The 22545-nt window shown below is 35.3% G+C and overlaps 2 protein-coding genes and 1 pseudogene across 2 annotated transcripts; 1 reads left to right on the forward strand and 2 right to left on the reverse strand.

The window, feature by feature from the left end:
* Positions 1 to 691: 691 nt before the first annotated feature.
* LOC139899671 (uncharacterized) lies at positions 692 to 1492 on the reverse strand. Its single transcript, XM_071882519.1, has one exon. The coding sequence runs from the start codon at positions 1490 to 1492 to the stop codon at positions 692 to 694; it is 801 nt and encodes a 266-aa protein (XP_071738620.1).
* A 1024-nt stretch (positions 1493 to 2516) lies between these two features.
* On the forward strand, positions 2517 to 4832 carry LOC139895731 (superoxide dismutase [Mn], mitochondrial-like). The gene is made up of 6 exons (XM_071878268.1): positions 2517 to 2864; positions 3681 to 3727; positions 3808 to 3933; positions 4015 to 4071; positions 4226 to 4303; positions 4516 to 4832. Exons 1-6 carry the CDS (start codon positions 2588 to 2590, stop codon positions 4606 to 4608), a joined length of 678 nt encoding a protein of 225 aa, XP_071734369.1. The 5' UTR covers positions 2517 to 2587; the 3' UTR covers positions 4609 to 4832.
* Positions 4833 to 5840: 1008 nt separating this feature from the next.
* LOC139895732 (beta-fructofuranosidase, soluble isoenzyme I-like) lies at positions 5841 to 19062 on the reverse strand (annotated as a pseudogene).
* Positions 19063 to 22545: the final 3483 nt, after the last annotated feature.

Below are 22545 nucleotides of genomic sequence, written 5' to 3' on the forward strand. Positions count from 1 at the left end.
TAATGAGATTTTGATCATAAGCAATTGGAGATATGTGTATGAAGCCCACACATTTAAAATATTGCATGATTTGGCCCTACCGTTAGTTTAGTTTTTCATCCATTCTATTATGCAGTTGGTATCTAATATTTGCTCAACATTTCACATATATGCCTAAAGTTTTTTCTTACGCGAATGACCTTGATGTTTGTATATGTTATGCTATGGTACCTAACTCAAACGACCGTTAATCAAGCTCAGTTAAATGACGTATTAACCTTACATGTGGTGGTTGTTCTTGGTGAGATTTAAGGTGTGTTGGTGAGAAGATCAATATAAGGAAGATGAAGGTGGGTGAAAACAGAAGAAAGAGAAAAAGATAAAGATGAAGCCATGAAGGGAGCACATAACGAAGCTTGACTAACGGCCGTCAGAGTTATGTACCAACCGGGTAACATATGCAAACATCAGGTTGTCCCCGTCAAAAAAACTTAAGCCTATCTGTGTAATCTTGAGCAATTTTTTTTTTTTTTTGAAAGGCAGAAGAACTTTTATTACTATTCTGTACGAATATTACATAAACTGCATAGCAGCACACGAGTTCGCAATCGAAAATTACACACAAGGCTACAAGAAAGGATGCTAAGCTAGTAACCTAACAAGAAGCCACTCAGATGAAAAAGAAAACATGAGGATTATGTAACCAATTATGTCAATCTATACTCTTCGACTTGCATCTCTTCGCGACCCAATCAAAGCTAGTAATTTGGATATCACAAAATGCAACCGCTGGAGTCCAACACTTGCTTTTAAAAACTCTTTGGTTCCGATTCTTCCAAATAAGGTAACCGCACGTCCACCTAATCGCTTGCCAAATTTTTTTACCCAAATTAGATAACCCACTTGAGAATTCTTCGAATATTTCGCCAATGCTTAGATTATTCACGCCATTAATACCCCACCAATCGAATACTTTTGTCCAAATATCAAACGAGCACTTGCAAAAGATGAGAGAGTGATCGACCGTTTCGATGTCATCATCACAAACGGGACATCTAACCGAATGTAAGTCGATGCCCCGCTTGTCAAGCTCCATCAAAACGGGTAATCGTTTTTTCCTTGCCCGCCATATGAAAACTTCGACTTTTTTGGGTATTAGATTATTCCGCAACGTTTCCAATCGATTTGCTCCACGTGAGAGTAGTTTCAAATCCAACGCTAAAGATAAGGTTTTAGTTTCGAAATTACCCTTAGAGGAATCCAGACCCCAACTCCACTTATCCTTTTTGCTCGAATCGATGCTCACCGAAGATAATAGAATGCATAAGGCTACATACTCATCATGAGATCTACCGGTTGGAGATCTAATCCAGTTCCAGCAATTATCGCCTTGTGCATCACTCGATCCCAATCTTTCGCAGACTCTGACCCCGTGATCAGCTTCCAAACGAAACAGTCTGCTGAACTTTGTCTTTAGTGGCACGTCCGTGATCCAACGATTAATTTTGAGCATACATTAGGTATCAACATAATTTTGTTATATCCGTAAAGTTGTAGTCGACTTACATAAATATATTGAGTAGAACGATTAATATTGACTTTTTAATGATGATTATTTAAATATACAACATATTTATGCATCTACTCTATTTTTTTTTTTTCCTGACAACACTATTAAAAACTTCATACATTAAAATAATCACTATTTATAAAACATAATATAAGACATCATGAAGCAAAAGATGGATATTTATAAAATTATATAATAGGTCTATTTTTTATATTATTTTTTAACATAACCGGAATTTAATAAAAAAAAAAAAGAATAGACGATCTATAATGATACATGTTATTTAGACTCAACGTTTGATTGACTCCTACGATCTTTATGACATAACCACTCACTTAGATTTTAAAAACAACTTAATACATTGCAAAAATACGTTACCAAATACATTGCACACATACACTATAGTATCAACACGGAACTAACAATTGGGAACATCCGAAGCATCATTGATATCCCTAACTTCGAACGCGACAATCGGGAAATCCAAACTACCAACTACTAACAATGACCAAAGCTCCAATATTTGAAGTTTCTAAGTCAACTAAAACCCTATTAAAATCGAAAATATAATTCATCGTAAATCATACCCAACCCACTCGAAGGAACCACCCAAATTAGCATCACTAATTGATAATTTGATACTACTAAGTTTTATTATTATGCTTCGTTAATTTGTACCATACAGAGTAAGGGCCGATATATTATATGTTTAGCAGTAGTACTAGACATCAGTAAAATACGCGATGTAGTGAAATTTTTTATTTTTTTAATTAGTGACACCAGTAGATAATGTACTTTTTTTAGTGACATCATTGATAAGCCATCTAGTAAAAAAAAATTAAATACTAAATTTAGTAAGCTTAAAATTAAAATTATATTTATATAAAAGTATTATATGAAAAAATATCAACGTCATTACGTTGTCCACATGGTGGTTTTGCAAGAGATACAAAGTCAGTGGTGCACACCGATTTATTCGATTTGGCATCTTAAATAAGCAACCATTTCATTTCATATACCAAAATCCAACACACAAAAATGGCTCTTCGAACCCTAGCAAATGCAAAAACCCTAGGTCGATTTCAACAACAAATTCGTGGATTACAAACATTTACACTTCCAGATCTCGCTTACGATTATGGCGCACTTGAACCAGCAATTAACGGAGAGATTATGCAGATTCATCATCAGAAACATCATCAAGCTTACATCACTAATTACAATAAAGCTCTTGAACAACTTGATGATGCAATCGCTAAGGGTGATGCATCTACTGCTGTTAAATTACAGAGCGCCATTAAGTTCAACGGCGGAGGTTCGATAATTTACAATCGAAACATTTTGACAATTGAAATAAAAAATTCACCTAATAAGCTATAGAATCTTATTTCGCATAAAATTACGTGAAAGGGAGATATTTTATGCGAACTCTATCTGATGTTACGCTATACTTTTGGATTTGTTTTCATTGTATGCAAAACTTTTGAGTTTTATGCTTGATATTATAGTTTAGTTTAAACTAATGCTAATTTTTACATTTGTGAGGGGAAAATGCAGCCTTTATGCATTTTGTGTGAAATTTTTGATTTCATCGAATATATGCTAGAATGTGACTCAAACCAAGGCTATTTAGTGACAAATAGAATAGTGTTGTTCAACCAACTGTCCAACTTACTGTTAGCATCCTGGTAAGGCTGTTTGTGATAGTTAATGATGTGCATTATGAACACCAGAAGTTGTATAGCCTGTAGTTTTTTGAAAATTCAAACTTGAAGGAGTGTCTGCTACTCTGCTAGTGTGGGTTTAACTTAATGATTCATGTGTATTACTATATTTATTTTCCGGAAAAGACACTTTTTGGGATGATAAGTGTATGTGCGTGTAATTTGATGTTCTAGAAGTGTAAAGTAAGGAATTCAGTTGTAGCTCAGGGATGTCTTTCAATAGATATTCAGCATCTTCTGGAAGTAACAATTTTGCTTCATTTATTGCAAATTGTGTAAGTAAAAGATACCGGCGTTTGTCTGAATATGATCATTTTTATGCTATTGATCTATTATTGTTCCTGCCACATCTCTTAGTTTATGCACTAAAGCTATTGTAATGATATTACACCACTTTTGCTGCTCAGGTCATGTGAATCACTCAATTTTCTGGAAAAATCTCGCTCCAGCTAGTGTAAGTCTGTTTCCTAGTAATTGAGTGATAATTTAGAGCATACTATCATTTTGACCGAAATGTGTGTGTGTGTTTTGCAGGCAGGCGGTGGTGAGCCACCACATGGTTCTTTAGGCTGGGCTATTGACCAGCACTTTGGCTCTATGGAAAAGTTGATTGCCAAAATGAATGCTGAAGGTGCTGCTGTACAGGGCTCTGGATGGGTGGTATGATCTATTATCAGTAGTCATCATTAAACCTTTTTTCTTAAACGTTGTTCACTTCAAATTTGATATATTTTTTTATAGTGGCTTGCAGTCGATAAGGAGTTGAAACGGCTTGTTGTTGAAACAACTGCAAACCAGGTATAGACTCCAATATATAAGTGATTGTTTGATCTTTTGCATTTTTTAAATGAAAATTGCTCTAGAAAATCAAGTGGTTGCGTATGTTTCCACACCATCTATATTTTTAGTCACGTGCAATTCAATCGTTGGTTATATCTTACTTTTGTTGCAGGATCCACTGGTCACAAAAGGTGCAAGTTTAGTTCCTCTACTTGGCATTGATGTCTGGGAGCATGCATACTACTTGCAGGTGATAATATAAACCTTACATAGTCTGTACTTGTGAGTAATAATGTGTTAGTGTTGACCTACTGCAGATAGATATGCTTCAGCAGGTCATGCTTCATATTTCATATATGCAGATAGTTCACATACCTCTAAATCATTCCTCAATTTCTTGGTTAACTTCACTTTATTTAACACGTCATAATGTTTTAGTTTTGTTATTTTGTTTTGATGCAGTACAAAAACGTTAGACCGGATTATTTGAAGAATATCTGGAAAGTCATCAACTGGAAGTATGCTAATGAAGTCTACGAGAAAGAATGCCCTTAAATGTAGAATCCTGACACCAGTGTTGCGGTCCTTAAGAGTTTGAACATCTAATAAGGAAGCCCCATTTTACCCTGGTACTAAGCTTTGCCTTTGTATGCAGAACATGAGTGAACCCTTGTTGCGTTTTGGTTATTTTGCTGCATGTAATCTATTTTCTCTTTCTATACCAACTATTCCTGTTAATACTTAATAAAATGAGATCCTAGACCAATGATCTTTGTTTTTAGAGGGGTCAATTTCTACCTATTTATTTATAAGTTGGTCGATTTGGGTCATATATCATCTTTGAAGGGTCGAATGAGTCGAATAAAAATTTAAAATACTAATTGTATGACAAGGGATCAAAATAAGCTAACATTTTAGTTCTCTTAGAAACGGTTGTGAATAGGAACAAACGTTGAATTAGAGTGCCTTTGATAAAACTGAATGGTTCATAATCTGAATGATTAATGAGTTTGGTTCCGAATGACAATAAGCTGTTTGATAATCATTTTTGAATGACCAATGTTAATGATGTAAAATTACCTTATTAACCTTTATATGAATAATAAGTAGAATCAAGGTTGCAAAAATCGGACAAATCGGCCGAGTTCTCGCTGAGTTCTCGTTTTGGAGTTGTTGCCGAGTTTTCATTTTGGAATCGGCCAAAAAATCTGTCAACGACCGATAAATTGAGTTTCTCGGCAAAAAATTGGTCGAATCTTGGTCAAGTCGGTCAAATCTCGGTCAAATCTAAGGTATCATAAAAATTATCCCAAAAGTCAACGAAATTCAACCGCCGATAACTCCCCGTGTTTTCCCTGAGTTCTTCGAGAACTCCAAGAAATGGTCCTGCCGAGAACTCCCCGGGTTCTGTTTTCTTCAACCTTGAGTAGAATATAGTTGGTTAATAAGTGTTTTTGATATAATTTAAAGACGATATTACACAAAGTTTATGTGCCTACTGGTTAAGAGACTATCTCAGCTTTGAATGGTTCAACACTGGATATCTGAACCATTCAGCATCATCTGTCATTCAGATGTCAAAAACAAACACACTAAATGTTAAATGGTTCAACATTCGGCGTTGAACCATTCTATTAAGAAGTAAACAAACACACCCATAATAACATAACAAAGATAAGTACAACAAAATATATCAAATTACAGAACACCCCCACCAATCGAGTGTCACACCACTCTACCATAGAATAGTGTAACATACTGATACAAAGTGCCACATTCTAAATGATTCATGTAGCCCATCAACGAAGAGGAAAATGATCAAGTTGTGCTTCTGCCATTTTCCAGATCTTTATAGATGCCTTTACACTGATCCTAGTAGCATTGTTGAACAAAAACAACTTAGCTGCATTGTATATAGCCTTTGTTGGATACACTCTTGATGTCACAACTGTTCTTCCACCTTGTGCAAACCCCTCGACTATCGAATGATCCACCTATAAACGTATCATACCACATGTCAACATTTATATTAATGTTACCCGAATAAAAAAAAATTGTGTGAACGTGTTATCTGTTATCTTTTTTTCTCTTTTGTTTCGTACCAGTAACCTCATGTTAAAATCTTCGCCTTCGAGAACAGGAACACTGCTTCCGTATACCCATTTCCCTACCTGCTGATCTGTTGATGATCTGCATAAGTTTACATTCAAGAATGATTAATTTGTAACTATATAGAAATAACCATTGAATTAAATAATTGTTTTCGCAATGACGTTAAACCTTGTTTCATCAGCACAAAAGTAAATTTTTGAAGACCCATCTGTATCTTTTGTGATATAAAAGTAGACAGGAAGTCGCTCATAGAGTTCAGCATCAGCTAAAACCACCACACCAAATGGTCCCAACACACCTCTTCCCACTGAACCTTCACTAGTCGTACAATTGAACAAAACATCAGCTTCAAGCGTAGATTCCAACTTCTTTTGATCAACTTCGAACGTTGCAACTATATCCAACTGCAACAATCAAGAGGGTTAGTTATGCATTTCAACTTGCTAACATAATAGCAAAACGAAACCAAATATAATTATGTTCGAGTTACCTGTGTAGCTGTCCCTATCTCGAGGGGAATGAGTGATCCGGGTTGGAGCTCCACGTCTTTAAATTCATCACACTTTTTAGATCTCAATTTCTCCGTTTCCTCAATTGGCCACTGAATCAAATTGGATTGCGTCTGTGTCCAAAATTATCGTCCGTGGAATATTCTGTAAACATATCGACGAAACAACTTTCATAAGTTTCGTATGAATGTGAATAAAAAATGAGATTATTTGTATTTGAAAGTTACATACCAAAATGTTAGCCCATCCCTTTTTAAGATCATATGTTTGGGGATCGGTTTCTCCAACGTAACCCCAAAGGACTCTTCTCTTCTTATGTTGGTCATAAAACGTCTTAGACGCATAAAATTTCCCAAAATCATATCTCAACCCGATACCCACATCATTTTCTGGGTCATCTGGATACCACTTATCAACAACCACGTCATATGACCCAATCGCATACCAATCGTGTCGATCTTCATCCCCACTTTGTTTCAACACATATTTAACATTGGGACCGTTATCACCCATTTCTAGCCCGTTTGTGTCTTCAGTCGATACCGGGTAAAGATCCACACATTCCCACATACCTGTATGTTCAACCTCATGAAGTACCTCCTCGTTAAGTTCAAAATGGGTAAAGTTAGTAGTATGGTAAATCAAAGCACAACCAATTGTCACATTATGCTTTGACCCCATTACCATTCTATATTCACCATCCGGGCCCAACCATAATGTGGATGGGTCCCTAAAATCCTTTAATCCCACCCCGGGAGGTGGGAACAAAATAGGGTTACCCTCGTATTTTTTTCACTCTATAAGGAGTGGATCAGATGAGTTCACGGCGTACGCTAAGCATTGTATTTGGGACAAATCGTAAGCGTTGCCTGTGTAAAGCATGATGATTTGACCATTAGAGAGGACCGTGGCCGACCCAGTCATAACACCTTCGATATCGTACCAGTGGTCCGGGACCATGGCTAAAGGGAGATGGAACCAGTTGATCATGTCTTTGGATACTGAGTGGCCCCATGTGATGTTTCCCCAGATGGCAGAATCAGGGTTGTACTGATAGAAAAGATGGTACCATCCCATGTGATACATTGGGCCTGCGTCACATTCAATCATTTACTTGTACTTAGGAATCATTCCTAACATCCTTAACTTTTTTGTCCGTACAATTATTATCGAACATATTAAATCACCAACAACAAACCGGTCTGGTCTTTTCGTTTCTTATTTCATTTAAGCTCCCTCTTGTCTAGATAAACAGCTTTAACAGCTTTATTTATATTTCACAAAAGGACATTTGCTTCAAGTGAAAATTAGACAATGGTAGGTTACGTAGTACTTGTTAAAATACAATGCAAATTTAGAATAATATGGAATTAGTAAATGTATATGGGTAAAATATCTAGATATTAATATGTATAAGAAAATATCTAGATATTAGAATATGAGAGAAAAATCTAGAAATTGAAATGTAAAAGAAAAATCTAGATATTTGTAGGTTGTAGAAATATCTAGATATTTATATATCCATGAAAATATCTAGGTTCTAGAATGTTCCATGGAGTAATATAAATATGGGAGGAGATTTCATTTGTGTTGTGTGAAAGTTGTGAGAGTGAAATAAGAAGTGAGTTGTGAAGAAGAGAAGAAGAGTGTGAGTTAGCGAAAGTAGAGAAGATAAAGCTTGTAAGTAATATTGTAATTTTAATTTAATATAAGTGTTTTTGTTAAGTTTCCCGATCAAGCCTTAGTTTGTGTTTAAGTTCTTAGTGCACTTTTGTTGTTCTTATTATATGGTCGGCTCTGCCGCCTAAGTAATACATGGTCGGTTATACCGCCTAAAGATATATGGTCGACACTGTCGCCTAAGTACATTGTGCACTAAGGATTTATAAAATTAAAGGCTAACCAACGTCAAAGTGTTGGTGTAGTGAGTCTAGTATAGTCTAGATCCTCTATAGTGGTGTGTTGGGCTCGTCGAAGCTTCCAACAATTGGTATCAGAGCGGGTCGTTCGGGACCATTGCTAGTGGAGGAAATCGGTAAACGTTGGACGTTTACATCGGCTTGTTTTCACCAAGGCTCTAAGGGAGATTCTGTCGGAGCACAGTTAGGAACTGTGAAAGCTCATCGGTCAGGGACCAAGCTTATTGGACGTTGGACGTCATGATGGCAGATCTTGCAAGTACGAGCAGTGGAATCAAGAGTCTCAATAACCACAACTATGGTTATTGGCGGACCTGCATAGAATCCTACCTACAAGGACAGGATTTATGGGAAATAGTTGCTGGCAGTGACACAACGCCTCCACCGAAAGAAAATGCCGAAGCCTTGAGAAAATGGAACATCAAGGCCGGGAAGGCTTTATTTATATTGAAGACTACAATCGAGGAGGATCTATTGGAACACATCCGTGACGAGAAAACACCAAAGGCAGCTTGGGAAACTTTTGAAAAATTATTTTCAAAGAAGAATGAAGCACGACTCCAGCTCTTGGAAAATGAGCTCGCAGGTATCTCACAAGGAAGTCTATCTATTTCTCAGTATTTCACCAAGGTGAAATCTATTTGCCGTGAGATATCTCAGCTTGCTCCTGAAGAGAAAGTGAGTGATGCAAGGATGAAGAGAATTATCATCCATGGCTTAAGATCCGATTATAATGGATTTATAGCCGCTGTGAGAGGATGGCCTACTCAACCATCATTAATAGAGCTGGAGAATTTATTGGCTAATCAAGAGGCATTAGCCAAGCAGATGAACTCTTCACCAATAAGAAGAAAGCAACATCTCGAAGACAAGATGCGATGAAAGAAAGTCAGACATATGGATGGAAGAGTCACCCAAAGTCAAAAGGCAACACTTCAGGGGGAGCTCGGGGAGCTCAACAAGGAAGAAGAGATCATCGCCAACAATACGGGCAAAATGATAAGAGAAAGAATGGTGAATGCTTCAATTGTGGCAAGAAGGGTCATTTTGTTCGAGATTGTAGATTCCCCAGAAGGCGAACTTTCGAAGGAAATGTGGCCGCTGCAAGAGATGAGAAGAAAGATGTCACATTCGAAGCAACCATTAATGAGGAAACATGGGATGCAGAAGCTGGACTCTCTGTTGAAGCTGACATAGATGATCAAGCTCTTACAACAACTTTAAAGTCAAAAATAAACTACAAAGATGATTGGATCATCGATTCTGGGTGCTCAAATCATATGACCAACGATGGGACAAAGCTGCAAGAAATGGAGGATTACAAAGGAAAGAGAGTCGTGTTGACAGCCGACAATTCAAGGTTATCTATTTCTCACATTGGAAAGACAATAATTCCAAATGAAGGAGGCTCTCATAAGCTCCAACTCGAGAAGGTGTATCTTGTCCCTGGCCTAAAGAAGAATTTACTATCAGTACCACAATTGACAGCAGAAGGGAATTATGTGCTCTTTGGACCAGAAGATGTGTCAGTATTCAAGAGAGTGAAGGTGGTTGGCAATCCAATTATGCAAGGAAGAAGAATAGAGTCGGTCTATGTACTATCTGCTGAAACAGCATATGTCGATAAGACTCGAAAGAATGAGACGGCTGATCTTTGGCATGAACGTCTTGGGCATGTGGGCTACAATAAGTTAAAGGAGATGATGGTGAAACACATAGTAAATGGCCTTCCTTAAATTGATATCCGAACAGATACAATATGTGCTGGATGTCAATTTGGCAAAGCTCACCAATTGCCATTCAAGGATTCAGCTCATCAGTCCAAGACACCACTAGAGCTCATACACTCAGACGTCTTTGGCCCAGTGAAACAAACATCACTTGGAGGTATGAAATATATGATGACATTCATTGATGACTTCTCAAGATATGTGTGGGTTTACTTCATGAAGGAGAAGTCGGAGACTTTTCTGAAGTTTAAAGAGTTCAAGAACAAGGTAGAAAGTGAGCTCAATACTAAGATCCGGTGCTTACGCACAGATAATGGAGGAGAATATTTATCGACTGAGTTCAATATCTATCTTGAGAAGCACAAGATTAGAAGACAATTAACTTGTCCCAATACTCCACAGCAGAATTGTAACATCCCGCATTTTTCCGTTAAATTATTTTAACGCCCGTCTTTTTATTGTAATATTATCCTCAGTATCTCGATTCATAGCCTCCATTAGCTAACCTTCTTAAAATATTTTCGTTATTGGATTTTAACATCTCTCGTGTAATTCAAAATAATTCGTTTGGTTAATTCACGCACCCGCACCCGAACTAGAGGGACTAAACTTGCAAAGAGGCCAAAGATTTGACTAGGTCAACTAGTCAAACCTTCAACCTCCTCCTCTCATTTTCTCTCTTTCTCTCTTTTCATACTTCCATTTTCCTCTCAAGAACTCAACCAATATTCATCATCTAATTTCGGATTTGGAGGCTAACATCAAAACAAATTACATATTTGGAATCCTCTCTTCATCCTCTTCGACTTGATACCAATTTCATCTCATTTGGGTAACTTTCTAAAATTACTAGATTTTGTGTTCTTGATGTTTTTGAATTATAAAAGTGTTAATTAGTGTCTATGGCTCGTGTGTAACATGAATATATGTTTTGTTTGTTCGATTTGTTGTTTTGAGTAACTAGTTTGAACACTTGAAAATGGGTTTGCTTAATCTTTGATTTTGGAAGATTAAATGTTGTTAAATCGTTAAAGTTCATGTTTTAATTGTGTTACTAGTATCACTAGCTTCATTTTGATGTGTAGGTTGATTTGTAAAACTTCAAAAACATGATTAATGATTTTGTGATTCTTGATTAGGGTTTGACCGTTCTTGAGATGAACTTTTTGATGCTTGAATACCATGAAATGTTAATTGTTAGTGTTTAGTTGTAATGCATGTTTCATTACATTCAAAACGGCATATCATATGTGTGAATTGGATTCCTGAAACTTAAAATGCATTTTGTGAACTTGAAACTTGAAAATGGACTTTAAATGATCACATGACGAGAAATCGGTCATTGGAAATGATGTTTTTGTTTGATGAAACATGTTTAGTTATGTTCTTTGTCAAAAGAGCTTTCCAACGATATAAGGTGCGAGTTCTAAATGTTTACGGTTTGCATTTTGTGCTAAAACGAATTTTGGATCAAGACTTGAACATTTGAAACTGGCCAGGTACCAGCTCCCGTGTATTGTCGCGGCGCGACAATTGTGGGCCGCGGCGCGGCATAAGCCGTGTCCAGGCTCTGACCTCCATGTCCAAAATACGAAAAATGTTTGGCATACTACGGACCTCCGATTCACATGAAACTTGTTCTAACATGCTCATATATGATTAAAAACCTCAGAAAAATAGTTCGGGACCCGACCCGAACATGTTGACTTTTTCGTTGACTTTGACCCGACCAAGTTGACTTTTAATCAAACTTAACCAAATATTTGTGCAATCGTTCTAACATGTTTTTATACTTGTACCTTGCATGAAACATGACAATTTGATTCACATACTATTATGATCGAGTCTTAACGAGCCATAGGACTAATTGAACATCTTTGACCTATCGTGTTTACCGTTATTGATACAACCTATTGTTTAGGTCAAGACTAGCATTGTTCTTTGCACACGTTTACTTGTTGAAGTACTTTACTACTCGTGCACTCAAGGTGAGATCATAGTCCCACTTTTACTCTTTTTGAACTTACATTTGGGATGAGAAAACATAAACATTTCTTTACTAAGTGAACACAAGTACAGGAAAACAAACATTCTACATACGAGTTTAGAACAAAATCCTCAATTCGATTATCATTAGTTACACTTGCCGGGTGTAAGCGAGAACTTATGTTGTATGGATCCATTTGGGTTTGACAAACCCTCATTCAAACGGTTCGCTACCGTTTACGAATGAAATATATTTTCGAGAAACAGTGTATGTTCTAGCACTAAGTGATGGGGTTCAATGGAAGGAATGTTAAGCATTGATAATTGGGTGCTCGTGAAACAAACTTTTGGAATGTATTACTATTATTTCATTGATGCAAATCTTGTGGTTCACTTGTACTTACTTACTTAAACCTATGATTTCACCAACGTTTTCGTTGACAGATTTCTATGTTTTTCTCAGGACTTTGAACGCTATGTGAAACATGCTTCCGCTCATTATTTTGATACTTGCATTGGATGTCGAGTATACATGCATTTCATGGAGCGTCTTTTGACTTTCTTTAAAACTGTGTCGCATAGGTTTCACATGTAACTATAACTTTGTAACGTAACTTTTGGATGAACAATTCTTGTAAACTTTGAAACAATCTTTATTTTTGAAAGGAATGCGACATATCTTTGGTCAAACGTCACGTTAAAGACCTATGACCACGCAACGGGACCTAAGTAGTCGACGCCGTCAATTGACGATTTGTCGGGGTCGCTACAAGAATGGAGTGGCGGAACGCAAGAATCGTCACCTTGCCGAAACTTGTCGAAGTATGCTTCATGGTAAGAATGTACCAGGCAGATTTTGGGCCGAATGTATGAGGACGGCATCGTACGTGATTAACAGGCTTCCACAAACAAAGTTGGGGCATATTTCACCATATGAAAGATTATGGAAGATCAAGCCGACCGTCAACCATTTCAAGGTTTTTGGATGTGTATGCTACGTCTTCGTTCCAGATCATCTACGAAGCAAATTTGATAAGAAGGCAATTCGGTGCATTTTTGTCGGTTATGATGAATCAAGAAAAGGATGGAGATGTTGTGATCCAAATACTGGAAAATGCCATACTTCAAGAAATGTGGTATTTGATGAAGCTTCTTCATGGTGGTCACCTCAAAAGATAGAGCTTCCAGAATCTCATGGATTAGAAGAAGGTCCAGAAGAAAAAGAAGAACCTAAAGAGCAGATATTGGATCCAATAAAAGAAGGAGAAGGGTCGTACTATAAGGAAACGAGTCCATGGAAAACTGGGGTACATCAATCTACATCCGAAGAGGTTCGTCCAAGCCAAATGGATGCCGAGGAGCATGTGCAAGAATTACGGAGATCAACAAGGTCGAGGAAACCTAATCCGAGGTATACCAATGCTGCTCATGTGGATGAATCAATACCTATTGAGCCTTCCACTTATGAAGAAGCAGCACAAAGTCAAGAATGGCAGAAAGCGATGGAAGAGGAAATTAATGCACTAAAAGAAAACCAGACATGGAGTTTAGTTCCAAAGCCAAAAGATGTAAAACCAATATTTTGTAAATGGGTTTACAAGGTGAAGACTCGATCAGATGGCTCCATTGAAAGGTATAAAGCCCGACTTGTTGCTAGAGGTTTTTCTCAACAATATGGGCTGGATTATGAAGAAACGTTTAGTCCAGTAGCGAAGATCACAACAATTCGAGCTCTACTAGCTTTAGCCGCTAGCAAATCTTGGAAGTTGTGGCAGATGGATGTCAAGAACGCTTTCTTACATGGAGAACTTGACAAAGACATTTATATGGAGCAACCAAGAGGCTTTGAGAACAAGTCCCATTCTGACCATGTCTGCAAATTAAAGAAAGCACTATACGGCTTGAAGCAGGCTCCAAGAGCTTGGTACGGGAAAATTGGTGAGTTCTTGGTACAAAGTGGTTTCACAGTTGCTCCTTCAGATTCTAGTTTATTTGTGAAACAATATCAAGGAAAACTAGCCATAGTGCTAGTATATGTGGATGACTTAATCATCACGGGAGATCACTATGAGGAGATTCAAAGAACAAGAGAGAATCTGTCTATCAGATTTCATATGAAGGAGCTTGGAGAACTCAAACATTTTCTTGGACTCGAAATAGAGCAGAAAAGAGAAGGATTATTTCTGGGACAACAGAAATATGCGCGAGATCTTTTACAAAAGTACGGAATGCTTAATTGCAAACCTATCTCAACTCCGATGGATCCGAATACAAAACTACGAGCAGATGAAGGAAAAAGTCTTCAAGATGTTACCATGTATCGAAAGATGGTCGGAAGTCTTATTTATCTCACACTAAGCCGGCCAGACATATCTTATGCAGTTGGAGTGGTTAGTCGATACATGAGCAATCCGAAGAAGCCTCACCTTGATGTTGTACGACGCATCTTAAGGTATGTTAAAGGCACTATTAACTTTGGCATTTTGTACAAGAAAACAAAAGAATGTCACGTGACTGGATATTGTGACGCCGATTACGCTGGAGACTATGATACACGACGGTCAACAACTGGATACATGTTTAGTCTTGGATCAGGAGTAATATCATGGTGCAGCAAGAGACAACCAACAGTATCCTTGTCAAGCACTGAAGCAGAATATCGATCGGCATCGTCAGCAACACAAGAAATTACGTGGTTGAAACAACTAATGGAAGATCTTCATCAATCAACAGACTATCAAGTAGAGCTTTTCTGCGATAACCTATCAGCTATACGTCTAGCAGAGAATCCAGTCTTTCACGCAAGAACAAAACATATAGAAGTACACTATCACTATGTTCGCGAGAAGGTCCTTGAAGGGGAGATCAAGATGGTGCCAACAAAGACAGATGAACAGGTAGCAGATATATTCACCAAGAGCCTAAGTAAACCGAAGTTTACAAAATTCAGAGAAGCACTTGGAATGGTCTGCAAGACATCGTTGGAAGAAAATTTACATTGAGGGGGAGTGTTAAAATACAATGCAAATTTAGAATAATATGAAATTAGTAAATGTATATGGGTAAAATATCTAGATATTAATATGTATAAGAAAATATCTAGATATTAGAATATGAGAGAAAAATCTAGAAATTGAAATGTAAAAGAAAAATCTAGATATTTGTAGGTTGTAGAAATATCTAGATATTTATATATCCATGAAAATATCTAGGTTCTAGAATGTTCCATGGAGTAATATAAATATGGGAGGAGATTTCATTTGTGTTGTGTGAAAGTTGTGAGAGTGAAATAAGAAGTGAGTTGTGAAGAAGAGAAGAAGAGTGTGAGTTAGCGAAAGTAGAGAAGATAAAGCTTGTAAGTAATATTGTAATTGTAATTTAATATAAGTGTTTTTGTTAAGTTTCCCGATCAAGCCTTAGTTTGTGTTTAAGTTCTTAATGCACTTTTGTTGTTCTTATTATATGGTCGGCTCTGCCTCCTAAGTAATACATGGTCGGTTATACGGCCTAAAGATATATGGTCGACACTGTCGCCTAAGTACATTGTGCACTAAGGATTTATAAAATTAAAGGCTAACCAACGTCAAAGTGTTGGTGTAGTGAGTCTAGTATAGTCTAGATCCTCTATAGTGGTGTGTTGGGCTCGTCGAAGCTTCCAACAGTACTAGTACGAAGTATTATTTAGCAAAAGTTAGGTGCTGTTTGTTTTTTAAGATGTTTTTGTCTGAAGATCTGCGGACCATGTCTGTTAAGAAGATGTGGTCTGAAGGTCTGTATGCTGAATAATGAAGACTGTTTGTTTTTATGTCTGCAACATAACTTAATTCTGTCTGCAGCACTTAGAAGCACATTTCTAAGTCTGCGAGATTGCAGACATAATAAGACATTATTTTATCTTATGTCTTCAGAAAAACAAACTGTCTGCAGTAAAAGTCTGCGAGATTGCAGACATAATAAGACATTATTTTATCTTATGTCTTCAGAAAAACAAACTGTCTGCAGTAAAAATGTCTGCGAGCGCGCAGACATAAGACATAATAAGGTCTGCAGACAGGAAAACAAACAACACCTAGTTTTTTCAAATATATATATATATATATATATATATATATATATATATATATATATATATATATATATATATATATATATATATATATATATATATATTTTGAAAGGCAGTTTTTTCAAATATATAAAAGATGCACATCATCATCTTTCATTTTCAGATCATATGTGCGGTTGTGCGTAAATATTTGCGCAGTTATGATGCGCCTAATAAACTTCAAGTACGCGCACAACTAAAAAGGCGCACTGTACTAGTTTCGTAAACATTATAAATAGAAGTGTCATAACCTTATTTAGGGGTTAACTGTTATCATTTGTGATATGTCATATTTACATTAAAGGTATTATGCTCTCATAGAGTATGAATGTGTTAATGATCATATGGATCATTATGTTTGGAACGTGACAGTTATTCATACGAAGATTTATATCTTGAAATGATAATGAGTCCTTAAAACATAAAAACACCCCAATCTCCCTCAGTTAGCACTCGAATCTACCTTATCTATATGATTAAAAATAGGTTCGATCATTTTTCAACAGTGATTTGGTTTGATGTATAAAGTAGACGAGATGTATTAAGACATTGTGACAAAAATAATTAAGTGGAGAAGATAGAAGCTTACCATCAGGATCTGAAACCGGGAATCGTCAATATCATCAAGAATATGTCGCCAACATGATATAATGACAAGAAATTGAATCAGTTGAAACAAAACCTTGAAACACATATTAAATTAATAAAAATATACACTTTAAGCATATGCTGTAGTAATATATCATTAGACTCTATTTAAAATTTAATCAGATTAAGTTTATAAAACCTTTTTGATAATAATAATAATAATAATAATAATAATAATAATAATAATAATAATAATAATAATAATAATAATAATAATAATAATAATAATAATAATAAGAAGAAGAAGAAGAAGAAGAAGAATAATAATAATAATAATAATAATAATAATAACAACAACAACAACAACAATAATAATAATAATAATAATAATAATAATAATAATAATAATAATAATAATAATAATAATAATAATAATAATAATTATTATTATTATTATTATTATTATTATTATTATAATGATGATCATAATAATAATAATAATAATAATAATAATAATAATAATAATAATAATAATAATAATAATGATAATTATGATAATAATAATAATAAAAGAACATAAAAATGAAATAATATGAACAAAACGCATTTTCTTAACAAATAAAATTCAAAACAAGGATCATATTTCACTCTTTTTATTCACTACATATAATGCTTATATCTTTTATTATGTTGTATAATTAAGTTGGTTAATTAGTTTGTTAAGGCCAGCTGTATAGTGATATTTTATAACCTAATTTATTGTATTACTACAAATTATTACTCCGTATTAACTCTTCGTCTAAAAAAACTCACTTAGTAATTTTGTTGAAATTAAGATAAAACTAGTTGGGCAACCTGACTTTGCGCCGGTTCTTCACCTTTGATTAACATTAATTACATAGCTAATTATTGAGAAAGTAAGTATTTATCATTTTTTTTTTCGTTTTGTCGAGGAAGGACCAAAAATAGTTATGTGATTGATTTGTAATAAGCGTGAAAGTATATATATATATATATATATATATATATATATATATATATATATATATATATATATATATATATATATATAATAACAATAAAATAGTTATTAAAAAATGAGTTACATAGTTAATTTATAATAAGGAAAAATGTTAAACAATAATAAAGTGAAAAATTATGTGATGATTTAATAATAGTAGTAATAATAATAATAATAATAATAATAATAATAATAATAATAATAATAATGAATAGTTATTAGATAAGAAAAATTATGTGGTCGATTTATAATGAATGAGAAGTTTAATGATTAAATTATAAAATGTGGAAAGTTTGTGGTAAATTTATAGAAGCTGTAACGTGAACTATTATAAAGAGTGTGTCTGAATTATAAGAAAGTAAAAAGTTTATGGTAAATTTGTGAAGATTATAAAAATTACTACTCATTTACCCTATACCTTTTAGATATGTAGATTAATTAACAAATGTCTCTCTTATAAAGTTTGACTTCATTTATCTAACAAACAAATTATTAAGAGTAATAAATGAAAATAATTTTACAAGTTTGGTGATTTCTAATAATTACATTTTACAAGTGAACATAAGTTTCGTGTATAAATAAACATTATATAATGTACACTTTTTTTTTTTTTGGAAAACTAGAGAATATTAGCTAGCTTAGTTCATACCACTAATATAATTTTTATCAGGCTGAAAATGGTAGGCAGAGCGTTGCCACACTTCAGCATTAGGATTCGAAATTCCTGGAAACCTCGATTTCAATTCGATTGTTGGCAACTCATCAATTTCAAACTTCCTTGTTTCAGATGAAGATGATATAATATGATCTCCACGGTGAACGTTTCTTTCCACTTGTGGCACATCTTGTTGCTTTTGGTTGTTGAATACAACAACAAATGCACAAAGTACTAGTACGGAAACAAGGACCCCGGAAAGAACTTTGATCACGGATAAACGATCATTACCTTCTGATGATCCAGAAAGTTGTTCTTTCCGATTTTCGGGGTCATGGGATGAAATGAGAGGTGTGGTAGAGGAAGCCATGTGTAGTGTACACAGAGTTGAGTGTGTAGTAATGTGTGAAATGAAGTATGGTTGATGGACGTTTTTATAGAATTTATTGAAGTTATATAATTCCATACAAGAAAGTAACCTATGTTGTAGTCTTGTACTAGTGGAAGGTTTTCCTGTTCGAACTATTCGGGATGGTGTAACTCGACAATGATTACTTCCTAGCTATTTTTAACATATCCCTGATTACCACTAAATATTCGTCATAGACAGAATTCGAACATGAGACTTCTTGTAAGGAATTCAAGACCCCTACTATTGAGCTATCTTGTGATGGATATTATAAAAATATACAATATAAAGTAAGGATTATTTTGTTCGCTAAATCGCTAATACAAAAATGTATTGTATTTAGTACTAAAAATGACAAAGACATCACTTAAAAGATACGAGTAACATTTTATATTTGGTATAGAGTGTTTGATCATCTGATGGTCCACAAGGCTAGTTTTTTTTTTTAAAGGCAAGCATATTATTAAATAAAAACAAACTAGCAAGAAGCTAGAATACACGAGACTACGCACAAACACCCACACAAACAAAAACTCGAACAGACCTACAACACGAGAACAAACAAGGAAAACCTCGAACCCCTAGCCTAACTACCGAAGATTCAAACGAAAACAATACACGAAAAACTCAAACATCCACGGCCCGAAACGAAAAAACACCACGACTAATCAATGAAGACTATGTTTCCGATCCCGATGATGAGTAGGATGAGCATGATGAGCAACATGAACAACAATCAACATCACTATCATCCTCTTCCGAATCTTTCATCACCTCATCGATAAAATATCTTTCATACCACCGATGTTTATCCCGACGTCTACTACGTTTCATATTTTTTCTACCCCAAACATATTTAATGAATTGGCTTTTAATTAATGGGTGAACTTTTCTCCCTTTACAACGAAACCGAGCTACCGTGTTAAAAGTTGAAACTTCTGTCGAATTATCCACGATATTAGTTGGCTTACCAACACCAGACTCATTGGAAATATCACGAGATTCACTCTTACAAGGCTCAGAATTCAGCCCAACATTAGGCCCAAACGTTTTTGGATGTTCGCTAGACTTTGTCCGATCACATGGGGGCTTTTGATCATTTATTGTAGTAGAATCTTCAAACTCATTTTTTAGAGAATCACTTGAAAATTTAGTTGGTCCACCACTTAATGGTTTGATATTCTCCATACTAATTGGCCAACCACCTAATGAATTCATATCATCCATCTTTTCATTTATAATTTCAAATGAACTGGCATTATTACTTTCTCCACAATATTCATGCGTCTCCTTTTTTATTTTTTCACCTGTAGCCTTGAAATTCTCACTGCAATTATCTTGGGAAACAAAAGCATGCGTGAGATGACCTTCCATCATGCTCGAGAAATCTGCACAATGATCGGAGTCACAAGACTCTTGTCCTACCTCAATCTTTACACCTTCTACGGTTTCCGTTACCGGAAAATTATCCGTCGTTTCAGATGTACCATAGTTCCCGATCACAGAAACACCGTTGAATTGATCTCTTGCAACCGGAACGTTCCCCTTTTGACTACACACATTCTCAATGTTTATAGGAGCACCATTGCACTCAGAGCATGAATCACAATCAACCCGATTATTATTGCAAACCTGCGGTGGTGGTACCAGGTCATCGACAAGCTTGGAACCACAACCCTTAACCTCTTCGGCTTTTTTAACGCCCATCTTGACCTTTGCCTCGGTGTTACAGTGATCATCATTCTCGACATCATCGGTACTTTTGCAAGCTTCTTCAGCCAATGTCCAACGAAATCGATCAGAATTAAAATTAAACACAAGCTTGTGATTTTTCAGCGACGGGGAAGATAAAACTCAAATACTTTACCCTCAATATTGATTTCAATGGGAGTATTATTACCATGTCTCACGTTTGAATTGAAATCCTTACGAAGTGTAATTGGAGAATGATTCGCGATTGGATGGTGACTTTTATCTCCATCAAATACTTCTGAAAACTTTCTTCCATCCCAACTTGTAGGAGGTAACACTGTATTCGTACCCACTTTTGAAGAACCAACTTCATTATCGGTAGCAGAACAAACTGAGTTTCGTTTATTCCTCTCCCAAGCTTTGTATACACGAAGCCACCCAGCATTTATTTGAATAGAACTTAAGAGTTTACCAAAACTTTCATCATCACGAATCCCTTGAAACCGCACGAAACCGAATCGTTGTCCACTCGAAAGACGCTTTCTAGCAAGATATACATCCCTAACAGACCCATATCGATCGAATAACTCCCTTAAATCAGCTCGAATCCAATTTTCAGGGAAGTTAAAAAACATATTTGAAGTGATATGGTTTTCACCCGATACGACATTCGATGATTTGGTCCTCCCTCTCATATCCATATTCCAGTAGATCCTTACATCATCGAGTGTAAAGAATCACTGGAAAAATGGATGGAAAAAGAAGACAACTTGATTTGGTGGTTTATTGATTGGTATCACCTTGGAGATTATAATATATTTATATTATTAGTTCCACAAGGCTAGTTTTTACATCTGAAAATGTGATATGGGTTAGAAATAGGATATGGAATTGATAACGTGATTGATTTTTGAATTCTGAAATCACTTTCTCATTTAGATATTTCGACCCTACAAGTTTTTTGAGTATCACGAAATTTTAATTGAGATACGACAAGAATAAGATTTGATTCCAGACAATAACAATAAAAATCTAAAGTATTCAAGAAGATGTATTGTATTATGTGTTTGAGAAAGAAAACCAAGTGATTGATTTTCTGGAAGAAAATTCAGTTATAATTGGTTGAGAAAACCAAAGGGTGTAACCCTTCATTTGAAGGGTAAAAGTCGTTAACCAATACCACGCGACTTTTGGTGGAAAAATCTGTTAGCAGACAACTTTTTAATATAACATATAGTGCATAAATTTTTTTGGCGCGGCCAACCAAGGCCCCCGGAAGGCCCTCGGAAGGGGCGTTGCCCTTGAACCCCGAGGTGGGCCCCTCGACCCCTGCTATTTTTTAGAACATATTTAGTCAACTCTTATAGGCGTGCAATTCAAACTCATCAAATCCGTTGTTAAGTATAACTATATGATTATTACTTTCAAGTAATTTTTAATTATTTAAAATGATTATTGGATGAAATTAAAATAATCAACAATACAAGGATAAGAATATAAGATGTAGACAATATTATACGTTTTTTCAAAGATAAAAAAGACAGATTACATACCTGAAGAGCCTCTTATACATATACAAAATTGCATAATAATAGTAATTAATAATCGATAATAATAATAACACCATCACAATGAAATCAATATTATTATTAATAACAATAATAATATACAATTACAAAGGTAGATGGTTTTTCCCGTTCGGCTACTCGGGAAAAGAGTTTTCCGACCTCATACTCTGATATACGCAGCCTAACAGGATAACTCTT

Source organism: Rutidosis leptorrhynchoides, chromosome 3, assembly GCF_046630445.1.
Source record: "Rutidosis leptorrhynchoides isolate AG116_Rl617_1_P2 chromosome 3, CSIRO_AGI_Rlap_v1, whole genome shotgun sequence".
In the NCBI taxonomy this organism is placed as follows: domain Eukaryota; kingdom Viridiplantae; phylum Streptophyta; class Magnoliopsida; order Asterales; family Asteraceae; genus Rutidosis; species Rutidosis leptorrhynchoides.